General features: G+C 41.8%; 1 protein-coding gene across 1 annotated transcript in view; it reads right to left on the bottom strand.

Annotated features, from left to right (window-relative positions):
* The window catches only part of PLEKHH1 (pleckstrin homology, MyTH4 and FERM domain containing H1), a 41,122-nt gene that overhangs the window by 14,512 nt on the left and 12,015 nt on the right, over positions 1 to 14,595 (bottom strand). The window contains exons 5-14 of the mRNA XM_010212194.2: positions 13,594 to 13,675; positions 9,831 to 10,837; positions 7,517 to 7,595; positions 6,517 to 6,605; positions 5,807 to 5,957; positions 4,676 to 4,815; positions 3,821 to 3,931; positions 3,016 to 3,102; positions 1,907 to 2,068; positions 900 to 980 (exon numbers count right to left, since the gene is read on the bottom strand). Coding sequence (XP_010210496.2) covers positions 900 to 980; positions 1,907 to 2,068; positions 3,016 to 3,102; positions 3,821 to 3,931; positions 4,676 to 4,815; positions 5,807 to 5,957; positions 6,517 to 6,605; positions 7,517 to 7,595; positions 9,831 to 10,837; positions 13,594 to 13,675 — 1,989 coding nt within the window. The remainder of the gene's footprint in view (positions 1 to 899; positions 981 to 1,906; positions 2,069 to 3,015; positions 3,103 to 3,820; positions 3,932 to 4,675; positions 4,816 to 5,806; positions 5,958 to 6,516; positions 6,606 to 7,516; positions 7,596 to 9,830; positions 10,838 to 13,593; positions 13,676 to 14,595) is intronic.

The raw sequence follows: 14,595 nt of genomic DNA, 5'->3' as shown, positions 1-14,595 counted from the left end.
GGGGGTCTACATATAATTAGATCATGCTGTATTTCCAGAAAACCCCAGCTCCTTCATCAACTATTAACTGCGGTCCCAGGTTTGCGCTATTATCATTACTACTTTTATTATTCGTCGGGAAGAGTATCTACAGGTCAGAACAAGAACATTAAATGAGAAGATGGCTTTTCCCACAAATTACTATTTCCCTCCTTCTGTTTCACTTGCTGGTTGTAACTGGTATTTACAAAATCCACTACAAGGCATATCCTACACTACAGAGAAGATTCTAATCTATGATTTGTATCATTGGTTCTGCAGGGCAGGATATGCTTTCTAATGGTCAGTTCCTCAGTATCTTGAGTCACTGGGTTCTGATCCTCAGACCTCCTGCTTGCTACTGGAAATGAGTACTCTTCAAATGACACAAACAGCTAGATTCAGACACACAGAGAACACCTCTAGCACTAAGTCTGGAGGCAAACTTCAAGTACAAGAGAAAATGCTGCAAAACTTGGGCTTAAACCTCACCAAGACAAAATAATACAGCTTTGTGACAAGCTTCAAGAAGTTACTTCTAGTTGCTACTTACTTTTCTAACAGCATGAAAAATATGTCAGCTGCTGGATAAAACAGTCTGCTCTAAAAGTTTCACAAGGCCAAACTGAGAAAATGAGAAAAAAATTACACATAGCGATCTGAGAAAGAGTAGTCACTTCCTATGCAAACTTTTTCCATTTTAGTATTTATTTATTTTTTTTAAAATAACTTATTGATTCCTTTCATAGGAGCAAAGGGAGAAGGGGAGAAGTAGACAGGAGGAACAGTTTGATGGATGAGACACAGAAGCGGTAAAAGCAGAGAAAGTTGCACACATAACAAGAAAGAAGGGTACAAGGACAGAATGAAAAAGGAATTACCTTATCCTCATGATTTCGATAGTAGTAAAATGCTTTCCCTATCAGTGCACACCAGACCAGCTTAGAATGGCCGTGCTTGACCTAGAAGGACAACAAGGAAACACACACACACAAAAAAAAAAAAAAAAAAAAGTCTTTCTGACAACTTCATAGCATTCCACACTTCATGCAAAACTCTGCGGGAACGTTTTATATATTTGTTCTATGTTAGCATCAGTTCCTTTCAAAACACAGAGGGCATCACTTCCAAAAGTATGTAGGTACTTCCAACCTAAGTAGATGTGATATTGAGGCTTTCAGAATTGGGTCTAAGTTTTTGTGAACTATTTTACTTGCATTAACCCATCATTACCCTGTCCTGAAACATGGCATTCAGAATAACCTCTTAGATAATGAAAAGGATTCACTGCACCACGGCAGGAAAAGACCAGCCAACACACAGTCTAGAGAGCTGTTTCCTGCTGTAGACAGCCAAATTGCAGATGCAGGTTTAGCCACCACTCAGATCTTGGCGAGATCAAATTTATAGGGAGAAAAAAAAAATAGTAACTTGTTATGCAAAACTGGTTTATGGACGTGGCATAAAAAATATGAGATTTTCCAGCCACTACAAAGAGGTCTGTATGGAAATAAACACTCTGGGAGATCCAGGCAAGCCATTTCTTTGATACTCTTCCATAGCATCAAGTCCAGATCAGTAAAATATGACATTTAACAGCATTTTCTATTGTTTGTTTCTTACTACAAAGTTCTATGAGCTCTGTTGAAGAAAAATGTCCATAAGGTAGATGTTTGTTTTTATATACTGTTCGACAAAGTCAATACATCCCAGTAGCCTCAATTGTTGTTTTATACAACAATTCCTGAAATGCAGAAATATATCTCCCCCCATTCTTTTAGGGAACATTAAAATACTAATTCCTTGAAGACATTTACTCTGCAAACCAAGAAATTAGTAATCTGTCAATACTGAGCTAAACTGAACAAAGCCAGAAGTAATATCTTACCTTGGTTAACCAACCTTTCACAATAGGTTTAGCATCACTACGAGGAACATCAACAGCATTGGTCACCTGCACTCTGAGGATGCTCTGGAGGACATGAATCCACTCCTCCAGGATGTTGGGAGAGTCTGCTGTCAGGAAGTAGGTCCTCTTTTCTGTCACGAGCTGGAAGGAAAAGGAGTGAGGAGGCGTAATGCTGAGTTTCGTTTCTTTTGGCAGTGGTGGGCGATAGTCTTGATATTAAAAAGATTGCTATCCTTATGGCACATTTCAGTCTTTTCAGGACTGAAATGCAGATGGATGAAACAACTTTCCATGGGCTGTCTTGCTCCTTCTGTTGGATACTGTCTCCTCTTTTGTTCTGTCTTATTACTTGGTGCTGCTGTTAATTTTCACTGTAATAGTGGCTGCTTGTACGTACTTTCAGTGTATTCACTTTGTATTGCTTTCTGCTCTCAATAGCTTTCGATTCTTGAAGATGAACCCTATGAATTTAACGGCGCTAAGCCTTAGTACCTTCAGTATCACAAAGGGAGAAGGGAGCTCCTGGGCCAAACCATATGCCTTTCAGTCAGGGTGCAAGAGAAACTTTAATACCTCCACTATACTGGAGTCCTTTGACAATTATGACTGAAAAACTGAACCCAATAATGGGTTAACTTCTAATGTCTAGAAACTGAATTCTACTGGGAATCCAATACTTTACATCCAACACTTCAAATCTGAGGGATCTGAAACAACATCTAAAGTCAGGCTGAAGATCTTGCGAGACTCTAAGAGGAGATCCTAAATAAAACCCAGCTTTAGTGTTACAAGAATCATTTTTCCTCACACAGCTTCAAGCTCTCAATCCTAACTACAAAAAAAAAGAAAGTATAGAATGTTTTTCAAAAAGGCAACATCAAAAAGTAGTGTTTGTGTTGCAGTTTAGCTCGTTCCCCGTTATTTACAAAACTAACTGCTTGGCTCATATCAGAAACCAAAATACAGGAGCCAGGCAAAGTTAAGCTCCTTTAAGCGGAGATGTAAAGTACTATTTACTCTGAAATAAGGTCTCTCTCACCTAGCCGTTGAGCACACGGTTACGTGCAAGATGAAAAGGCAACATTTACCTGGAATGTTTGGGACCCTTCACCGTGGACAATTCGGCATGAGGAGTTCAGCTCCATCTGCCCCTGTGGCTTGCGGATAACATCACTCTGGAGGAAGAAAGGCAAACAACTTTCTCAGCAGGAGAAAAATCTATGCATCTTAGAGCACTTAAGTAAAACCCATAAAGTTCTAAACATATACACATCCAGGTGGAAATATTAACTATGTAAAATAATTATAAGTAATATAAAGTATTTGGAAAGGCTTAATTGCACAAATTTGCTCTCTCAGTATTGTTCCACTGATCATATTGAGAGAAAACATTTCACAAAAAGGTTCACATAAGGGTGATTTTCAATTTTACCCACTTTCATGCCAGTGTGGGAGGTGAGAAATGACAACACTTGCTTTCTTCTCTCTCAAAAGTTATGGTTTTCCATGAAGTCCTTCATCCTGACTTCAGAGTGCAAGTCTATACCAGTGTCAGTTATTTTTCCTTTGTTTTCATCTCAAACCTGACCAAAACCAGGTCATGGCACACCTGCTTTCAGCCACCTGCACAAGTTCCTCTCCTCGTGAAAGAGCTTCTATGTACCAGAAGCTGCCACCACAAACAGCTTACCTGCCTGAGCAAAGAAGCCATAACGGTACTCATGGGACAGGCATAAAGTTTTTGGGCAAGAAATCTGCGGGGGGAAAGCTTGCCCACAGCTGAGCTCTGCCAGTGCCATCAGCCTAGAACCTCTCACGCCAAAACAAAGCAGCTCTGTAAGCAGCCTTCCCTCCACAACTCAGAAAGGGGTTAAGCGTATTCCAACAACTCACCGGAGACTTGTAGTACATGAACTGCCTGTTTCTCAGAACAAACCATCGCCTCTTCCACATCTTCACCTGGCTGCCCATTTTCAGCAAGTAACCTGACTTCTCCATAGGTTCCTAGAGGACAAAAAGCAAGGGGGTTCATTACAAGAAAAACCCTCTAAAAATACAACTGAAAAGCAGTTGAGTTCAGTTGAAATCAAGCTTGGGCATCTTCTGCATCTCCATCATTTTCTCTCTACGCTGCCAAATGAGATTAACAGGGGCTTGGAAAGGCTCCAAGATTATCTGTTTAGGTACAAACACCGCAGAGTGGTGTGTTAGTGAAGAAGGCATATAAAGCTAGTTTCACTGTTTAGTTTATGCCTGAAAACTATTATTTTTCTTCCTACCATGGCAGTGGCTTCCGAAATAAAAATGATGTCTGTCTCTAAGCACTAGTTAAACTCCTGCTCTTTATCTGCTTAATCTTTCACATTCAGGAATACACAATTTAATAATATAAGTTAATATTCCCTGTGTTCAAGGGGTTTTCCTAGAACAAAACATTCCATCCTGTCTCCCTGCCTCCTCCAAATTTCCTAACTTTGGAAAGTTTTGTTTTGTCACAAACGTGCAAGTCCATTGTTAAAGGAGAATGTCACTACAGGAAAACTGTACGGCCTATTGTGCTAATTGAGCAGTATATAGTATAACCTGTTTCTGCTTCAAACCAGCTGCGTCAACAGTAAGGTCAAGCACAGCATTACTGCAGCAGGTAACTCGGTATGTTGCAGTTTTGTGTTTTCTTTCAAAGACAAGGTTCTGTTTGTGTGCCTTGCAGCTGTAAGGTAGCAACTACAAGTAGGTAGTAAGACCTACAGTGCAAATCCCACCATCAGTGGAATAGGAAGACGTCCGCTGGAGCTTATGCTCTGGCTCTGTATAGTCACCATCCAAGGAATAGGCATCAGGAGGGATGGCGTAGTCACTCTCGGAGCTCAGTGAGGACATGGAAACACCTGTTCAAAACAAAGGAAAGGATGGGAATTATGGCAAGACAGAATTTCGCCTGATGCTGCACACTCTGGAAAGGTTTTTGAATTCATCATTTAAGCTTCTTTGCTCAAAAGGAAGAAATAAGATATTTCTTATTGGTCTTATTGGTAACTACAGATACTCAAGCCCACAAACCAAGCTTCTGGCACCTCATCCCAGTCTCTCTTGTGAGCGCAAGAGAGAGAAAAAGACTTAGAGGCTGGCTTTGGACAGTGAAAGAAATCTGCTGCTGAATAAACAGAAATTAAAATCGACTGATTTGTACAGGCATGATATTTTCATAACGTGGATGTTTCCACAATCAACCTCAAGACTCTCCCATTCAAAATAACTGAAAGACTCTACCATCAGCAATGAGTACTTGCTTTCTGTGAACCTTTTACCACTGGTCTGTGGCACTGCAAGGACACATCAGCCAATGCTTATATTTTGTTGACGAACAATGAATATCTTACTCTAAGTTCCAATTTAACCTCTCCAGCACTCAAGGATAACTTGCCCTGGCCAAGACTCAGATTTCTTGATGACTTCTGGAGGCAGGAAAGATTTGGTTACTGGTCAAGAAATTCTCAGCTAGTGAGAACAACACTTTTTACAACAGTCCCTCCTCCTCCCTCCCTCCAAACATAGTGGTATTAGCCTGTTCTCAAGGTGAGCTCACAGAAAAGATATGGATGCTCTAGTAGGTGTGTGATGAATTTGGGAAATCAGTCTTTCCCATGATCTTAGCTTAACAATCATCTGGATGGAAAGCAACCAGTGGCAGAAACCAGGAGGATGGGTTTCTACTGTGTAGTTGCTGGTATCTGCCTGCACGTTGTGATGCTAACAAGCAGACATTTGACAAGGGCTGTGCACTTGTTTGTCTACTACTAGTGATACTCTGTTTGGAGAATCTTGCCTCGTTTGTAGGAACAGCATTCCTGCTGCTCAGTGGCAAAGCTCCCACTTTACCTCTTTTCACTGCACGAGGGCTGCCCGGCACGCTGGCTCTCCTGTTCTCGGATCCAGCATTAGAAGCTCTGAAGCTGGCGTGGGAGCTGCAGTCATCATCAGAGCCTGAAGACTCATCTAAGAAGGGCACGTTGCTGATCTGCGTGGCTTTCTGGAAAACAGACCTGCGTGGTCAGCACATGATGTAAGGAGAATCAATCAAAACCAAATAAAAATCAAAACCAAATAAAAAACCTCAACAATAATAAACCCACCCACGCGTGCTATTTAAGCAGGCCCTTGCTTTTAATGCTACCTTGCCTGCTACTGTCTCAGAGCTCTTCATGTCCTATATTCACTTTCTAATTCAAGAACTTCCAGATTGGACTGCCCAGTCCTATTTTGGAGGTCTCCCTTGGTTCCACTCTCCTGTTGTTCCACAGCTCAGTGCTTCCCCTTGAGCTGTGAAGACCCTCTTCCATTTCACTCTCTAGGCTACATCCACTGTCACACATGGGTTCCTAAAGCCTCGTGGCGCACACTGCAACTTCCTGGACCAAAACTTGCTGCGATGTTCTGTCTTTCCACATGCTTTTATCATCTGCTTCTCCTTCTGCATTCTTTCGGTCTCCAGTCCTTCCTGGCATTCTTTAATTTTCTTTTCTTCTCTGCACAGCATCGTCCCATCCTCTGTCAAATCCACTCTTTCCCTAAGAGAAGTGGCCCCTTACCCCCTTCAGCGTTGTGTAGACTGGCACTGTGACGTTTCTGTAGATGAGACTGGTAAATGGCCCAGAAGCTGCACGTGAGAAATTCGAAACTGAGAAAATTCAGAAAGAGAGATTAAGAGAGTAGTCATACAAACTGGTGAAAAGGAGCAGGTTTTAAGAGAGGTACATGCATTTATGTAAAAACTAATGTAGCCTCTTGGAGCCTCTGGTAAGAGATGACTGCCATTCTGGACAGTTCAGCTCACAAAGGCTAGAGGAGGTGTTATTAATTACTACGTCCCCTCGAGATGGCTGCAATGTCTCCTTAATTAACCTATAAGACACCTTACCCACCCTCTGTGCCTCATGGTGCGACAGCAGTTGAGTGCACCTCACAGTAAAAATTACAGGTGAGGTGATTTCAGTATGCTAAGAGGAAAAAAACATGGTGAATTCCAGCTTTACTGAGACATGTGAAATTGTTTGCCTGACTGCCAGGAAAATCACGGACCACCCCAGACAGCTGTAGAGCTATCCAAACGACTTGGCAACAGCTTTCATTTTCCTGTTTCACATCCTCCAGACCACTGTGTCCAAACAGGTGGAAGCCACACTGGGCAAGCTGTTCCTTGCTTCACTGAGGACTGTTTCCTGGCTATCTTCCACTCCCAGGTTGGTAAATTGCTAGAGTTCACAAAAGCAGAAAAGTGATGGTGGAATAGCAAGGCTAAAGGCAGACCACAGGCACACATGTGGCAATACAGTTTCAGTAAAGGCGAGAAAGGATAGAAAGAAGCCCTCCTAAACATGTTACTGAACATAGGAGCTCATACAGCCCAGCAGTGATCATCTCTAAGTCCAGATCTATCTTCCTCCCTTCCCTCTTCTATCATCCCTACCTGCAAACTCAAATCTGCTTTGAAAACAAGCAAGAGAAGAAGGAAATGTGAACAGAAGGAAGCTCAGGTCCCACGGTGTCACTGTAAATTCTCTCTAAGGAGGTATCTTGTCTAGAACTTACAGCAGCTGGAAGCATCATTCACTGCAGCCACTTCAGACAACCTCAGGCCAGATTTGGCCACAGCATAGATGCGACTCTCCTGAAATGAGACCGTCAACAGCAATGATCAGCCAGAAACACCATTCCTGCAAAAAGAAACTCTCGTGTCACACAATTTTATAATCCTCTGGGCAGGAAGGATGGATCCATCAGATGTTGGGTGAATAGTGCGAATGTTCCTCTGTGTGATTCCCTGACCCAAACACAACAGAAATGGCTTAGAGGTGCTACAGAGATGACATCCACAGACTGGGACGCCTACATAGAAGTGCCAATATGTGACTGCATCACAGCTTAGAAAAGCTGCCTTTTAATTTATTTTAATGCTTTGTTGATGAAAAAGAGCCCTAATTAAGGTCAGTGTATAGAATTCATCACCATCCTAGTCTCTGATAAAGAAATGGAAGCAGTGCTGGGAATGATCTGGGTAAGCCTGGGCCTTAGCTATAATCACATATGGGGCTTTCAGTTCAAAGGACCTCCAAATGCTTCACAAACTATAAAAATTCCAAGGGGGAACTCCAACCTGTAAATAATGCAGTGTTATGATTAAGAAATCAACCGATCTGAAATGGATAAAATCAAAGTTAGGAATCTGGATCCTCTTGTTGCTTCTTAGAACGTACTAAAAGCAAGCAAGCACCATCAGATAACAGGCATAATACATCCACAAGAAATTACCTGCAGACTGCATAAGTCAGGCACACCAAAGCAAGGTATAACAGACTTGGTATTTTCTGTACATGCATGCATTATGACTTAATCTGTAATGAAATGTTATGCACAACTTTTTCCACAGACACTTCCTATTCAAGTCACATAACAGATATTTCTTACCAAGCAAGCTGCTATTTAATATTCATCTTATTCTTGATTGTTACGTTTAAATATGTATTACTTAGATCTACTTATATTACTCTGATCTGAAGACAAAATAGTGGGTTTTCTAATGAGCTTTCATGTAGTGTTCTTGACTGTAGTACCGCAGTGCTCCATAAGCATTAATCCCTGGGAGAAACACGGAGGGGTGGTATCTCCATTTGCCATAAGAGGAATCCAGGCCTACATTCTATAAAGTATACACTATCTTTAGAGGACTCTGAGATGTCCAGGATCTGACTTTTCTGAAAATTTAGCATTATTTAACAGTGTTGAAACACAGCTGAACAGCAGAAAAGTGCTTAGCACTTTTCTAAACTTGCCTACTTGCATACGGATGGCAAATAGTATAATAGTTAATGGATATTCAGAAGATATGACGATCACCTGTGAATAAATTCAGCTTAAGGACCTAGAAAAAAAACTTAACATGGGAACTCTAGATCAGAAATCAAAGTAACCCCTCCTTCCAAATGAGTACATTGCTCACTACACCTTTCTGATTTCTGCAACAAATAAAACAGAGGTCTTGAAAGCATCAGTCTCTTATTATGCTATCCAGCTTCATCTCTACAAGAATCCCATAATTGGTGAAGTAGGATTCCTAGAAAAAAATAGGATTAAATTATGTATCACAAAGGATACATACAAAGATGACAGATCAAGTTAAGTTTTCACAGGAAATAAAACACATTAGAAAACATGAATATTAATATTCACCACTTGAATTTGCATCTTAAACCTTTTGTTTGTCCGTGTGTTTAAAAAAAGCATATTGGAAATAACTGAGCTGTCTCAAATTCATCATAGAGTTCCACAGTTGGACTGTCACACTACCAAACACCCCAAGCATTCAAACAAACAGATGAGAAGAACAAACTGTCATCTCACACATGAAGTAGGCGGTAAAAGGCCATGTATACACACTGTACCAGTGGGTTTCATAGTATTTTCCTGATAGAAAGATATAAGAATGCTGAGGTCTAATCTCTATGTATATGCTACAGTTTACAGCTTCTCTGACCTTGAACCCACTCAATACAGGCCTTTCACACACCCTCATTACTCACATTTTCTATCTTAAACACATGACAAACTGAACTAAGGATGAACTTTTAACCACAGTGTAGCACCTCTTAACTATAATTTTCATTTCTCACTAAGTTTTGAGCATTATCTGCTTCCATGAAGCTTTTTTTTTTTTTTAATAAGAACAAAAAAAGATCAAAAAGAAAAGTCTCACTGGAACCAGCATACTCCATGATCTGATACCGGTTGACCAGGCAATTTAGTAATGAGACTGATGTCACCAGGAAACTAAGCAGAGTCCAAGCCTAGCCACTGATTACTAACAGATGGACAGCCCCTCTTCTACTGATGCCCTTGCATTTCTTACCCATGATGGGAATCTGTGCAGCGGTGGCGTGGGAGGTTTGCCTCCTGGATTGAGTGCATCAGCCTCAGAACTATCAGCTTCCTTCTGTCCCGCAGATATGTGCTTGACCTCCTCACATGTTCCAGCTTCTCCCCTCACCTGTCCACCTTCTGTCTCCATCTCTTCCCGCACCCCATCATCATCATCGATGTCCGTCTCCTCTACTTGCCCATGGCAGACTGGGGAAGTTGTTATGGGCTGGAAGGTGCCAGACTCTAAGCTCATTATGCCATGGAAAGAACCAGCTCCTGGCTGGGGCTGACTGTAATGTCTCTTGGCTAGCTGGATACTGTCTCTTGGTGTACTGGTAGCCCGTGTTTTCGGAAGGGTCATACTACTGCCAAGGCCACGTTCCCTCGCTGGACAGATAAGATGTGACGAAACAGATGATGCTGACACTACCAGGGGTGTCTCGACAGCCTGGAGATGGCTCTCAAGGCTGCTCAGTATTTCTCCCGAGGAAGTGGAGTCCAGCCGGTGGGAGCGGAACCTGGCACTCAGTTCATCAGAGGAGCTGGCTCTACTCAAAGTCACTTGTTTCAAGGTGCTCACAGAGCTACGGTTTCCCTCCAAAGAAGTTTGGAAAGTCAAAGACTCAAGGATTTTTGTGGGCTCAGCCGGAGGGTCCAATGATGTGGGATGGGAGCACCCTAAACCATGTTTGGAGTTTATTGCAGAGAATATGTCCTTCTCTGTGGAGAGATTCCAGCTCGATGGGTCAGCCATGAGTTGCAGCGTGCTCTGCGAAAGCAGAGACTGATCCTCTCCATCCAAAGTGTCCTTGGCCAGGACTAAGTCTGCTGCAGATAGGACATATTTTGTAGATCCTGTCTGACAAGCTTGTTTGAAACCAGGTGCAAGGAGCATAGATTTCTGCTCTGTTTTCTTAGGAAAAGAGGCCTGTGGTGTTCTGGGCTCCACAGAATTATAGCTCCAAAGAGATTCAAACTGAGGAATGCTGGTTATATCTACAGTGGAGGAAAAGATATGGTTAGATCATTCACAAAAGTTACTTGCTAGAGTAAGTTGCTCATGCTGGGTTTATTTCAACAACAGACATATTGGAATAGGATAGTGGAGAGACCCTTGCCAGGTTAGGACTCTATAAAATAGAAAAGAGATGCCTGGAAACAGCTGTGACAAAGGTGTATTTTATGGGAATGACACAAACAAGATGAAAAGGAAACGATTAATCACTGTTTGTTTCAAAGGTAGAATTAAGGGACACTTAATGAAATGATCAAGCAATATGTTTTAAATTTACAGAAGTTTGTTCCCTGTGCCTTCAGTTGGGATACTAAAAGGCAGTATGATGGGCCTAGCTTCTCTCCAGTGTGTTTTTTTTCATTAGAGTATGGTAAAATGTGGACAAACCTCAGAGCAGCAGAGGATGCTATTTACCAAAGACACCAGTGCTGAAGCCACATGCCTCTTGCCCTGTGGCAAGCTCCTATATTAGCTTTGCAACCACTAAGCTGAGACTTTTCCCCAGAACTTGTCTTTACGTTACAAAGGAATATTTTGGTAAGAAATATTCCAAATGTACATAGAACTTTCAGACAAACAAACACCACAAGCTCTACCTGAAGATAAACCAGCTCAACCTGTTCATATTTACTGTCTATTTTGGTCTCAAAAAAAAAAGTCCTTGATGGGAATAAAACTCAGGCCTTCCCAGGACTAAGCTAAGGGAAACAGGCCACAGTTAGTATAATGCCAGTCTAACTTCTATGGATTGGGATGGGGATAAAGAACTCAAGAGCGTGTTCATGCCTCCAGCCCATCTCAATACCACAGTGCACCTACATGAGAGTTCCTGCAAGGCTGAAAGAGGATTCAGAAGCAAAGCTCCCTACATTTCTCTAGGCCATGCACATCAGGGCTTCACTCTTTCTGTTACCATAGGCCCAAGAAATAATCTAGATCTCTCTTTACAACAAAAAAAAAAAAAAAAGAAACCTCCATTCTACTTCACAGCTAATCTCTTCAAGCACTCTTTTCTAAATCTGTAGAAAAATCCTCTTAGTCCAGGTGCATATCAGCTCCCGCAAGATAGGACATGGCCACCAAGCTTTTCAGGTTTAAGCTGATCTTTGTTTTTATATATTATCACACTGAATAGAATCAAGTCTTAAGACACTTTGGAAATTGCACAAACATGGACGAGTGTGGTTCCATACGGCTGTCACTGAAAATGCTGCCTGAACATCCAACTGTACAGGCACCACTATTGGGCTTTACAAGGAAGAAGAAAACTGAAGATGCAAAGCAACAGAGGGAAGGCCAAGCAGCAGGGGGAAAAAAAATCATTTTTGATTGTGGAGAAAATGCAACACACTTAGAAACACAGCTGAGGAAAACAGGAGGAAGACAACCATCAGTGCTTGACCTTGGCTCTTGAGTCACAAGGAACTGAATGTTAACAAAATTATTCCTAGCACATACTTCTGTCACACAAACACTGACACAAATTCTTCCCTATGCTTGAGACAAATCATTAGCGTGGACTGGCGGATAAATAAAAAGGCCATTCATTTTAAATATTACAGGAATTAATTTTAAATATTGCTACTATGCTTGTAGCTTCCGAAAGTGACAGGAAACAGAGCAGATGAAGTTGTTACTATCAGCATGACAAGCAAAAGGAAATTTGTCTCTTTGTAGGGGCCTCTCAATTTAGCCTGGGACATGGAGACTAGTGAGTAGTGAGTGGACAGGGCAGAGCTGTTTACTACCCAGAGAGCTGGGATCCAGGAACACTTAATACCAGATTATTAACGCAGCTTACCAGCCATTCTCTTTCTGTAAGCAGCTACAGCCAGAGGGGATAAGAAAAAACCCACTCACAAAGCATCTAGTTAGAAACATGGTTGGATTTAGAAGGAATTTTGCCCTGTTCCCTTGTTGTGAAAGGAAAGGAATGCCAGAAAAACTTCTGCAGGACAGAAATGCCCCCCACGTGCATGACCAGTGAAAGTCTGGGAAATCAGCTCATGTTACATGACTAAATCAAATCAAATTAAAAAAAAAAAAGAAAAGAAAAGAAGAAGAAAAAAGAAAGAAAATGAAAGAAAAGGTAAAAAAATGGTAAAGAGAGAACTTCCTCATAAAAATGAGTTACGGTGAAAAATGCTGATTTCAAGTCCTGGGGACTAAAGTCCTCCATCTGTCTACCAACCAACCAAGAACTGCAGCAGCACAAGTGCTGTCCACTGCTTTCTCCATTCCAATCCAATGGCACAGAAGAACCCAGCTACTAAAGGCAGAACAGGCAGCTGCTGCCTTGGTTCATTCTATCTAAAGTAACTCAGCTCACAGGCCAGCAGAAATGACAGTTCTTTGAGGATAAGGATACTCTGTATGCGAAGTCAAATTCCTCATGGGCTTGTATCCTGCACCACTGATGTCAGTGGAGACTTTTGCTATGGATTTCAGTAAATGCCTTTAAATCAGGAGCTACATATTTTATTTTAGTGGCAAGCAGACTCTCAAAAAAGGGGCCTGCATGCAGTCCCTGATGGGAGACCAATTAAGAGCTTTTGAGGTAGATAAGCAGTATTAGTCCAATTGTAAAAATGGGCCCACTGAGGAACAGAGTAATCCTGCTGTTTGCTCACTGTCGGAAATACTGATTTGTGGCACAATTAAGACTACAATCCAGGAATCCTGACGTCCATTCCTTGCTTCCAGTATGAAGGCTACAATGCCAGGTGAACACATTTACCTTGCAACGTATCCTGAAGGGCTTCAATTTGTTCCGTCAGCCTCTGATTACAGTTTTTCAGGTGGTAATTTTCTAGCTCAAGCTATGAAATAATAATAAAATAATAAATATTGAAAAATAATGAAAAAATGTGTGTGCATTCCACTCCTCAGAACAAGTCTTCGTCTCTACCCACATTCAAATGTCAGAATAGGAAAGGGAAGAGAATGGGCAAAATTCACCCAAAGCCTTGGAATTCTCCTCCACAGCTCCACTGGAAAAAACTCACCTGTACTTTGCCACCCCCTCTCAGACAGCCTCTGTAAACGCATTATACTCCTTACACAAATCTTAATGTTCTTCCCTGCTACTGTTTATCGTTCACCGTTTCAGAAATAGCTGTTATGAAGAAGAGAATTAAATAACTATAAACCCCGAGCTGTATTTTTCCCCTTCATCTCATATGCAGGAACAGGGCAATCTAAGGAAATTTTAAAAATACACCCCACAGACTGCTACTCTTTGCTGTCTGGCTCCAGCAAATCCCCTTTCTGAAATAAGCTGGGAAATCTGTGCTTTGACTTGAAAGACTGGACAGTCTCACTCCCAGATGTAAACCACTACTGCATCTTTAAACCTGGGTGCTGATCCTGTACTATCTTTCAGCTACTTAAAAGGGTATTGAATTGGGCCCTTATGGAGGCCTAAGTCCACAGGAGGGATAAAAGGGAGAGACTATATGTGACAATGCTGGGCAGAAGGAAAACAGCACTGGTCAGGGATGGTAAATTAAGGAAGAGCAAAGGATGAAGCAGTTGCATCACAGCCGCTTTCACAGAAAGAGGGGCAGAAAGTGCACCCAGAGAAAAAGGTAGGGGCAAAGGAAAACAGGGGGAAGCCACCTCTGCCCATTAAATAAGACAATTTTCTTCAGAGACTGCTTTTGACATTAAGGACCTAGCAGTCCTTTGCAGCTTGCCCAAAGCACTCTGCAGACCTCAGTGGCACACGCAAGTCTAGCCC

The sequence above is a fragment of the Tinamus guttatus genome, unplaced genomic scaffold, assembly GCF_059628265.1.
Source record: "Tinamus guttatus ecotype Peru unplaced genomic scaffold, ASM5962826v1 Tinamus_guttatus_pri_ptg000676l, whole genome shotgun sequence".
Taxonomy (NCBI): domain Eukaryota; kingdom Metazoa; phylum Chordata; class Aves; order Tinamiformes; family Tinamidae; genus Tinamus; species Tinamus guttatus.
The sequence above is the reverse complement of the archived record's forward strand: the minus strand, read 5'-3'. Positions and strand labels throughout refer to the sequence as shown.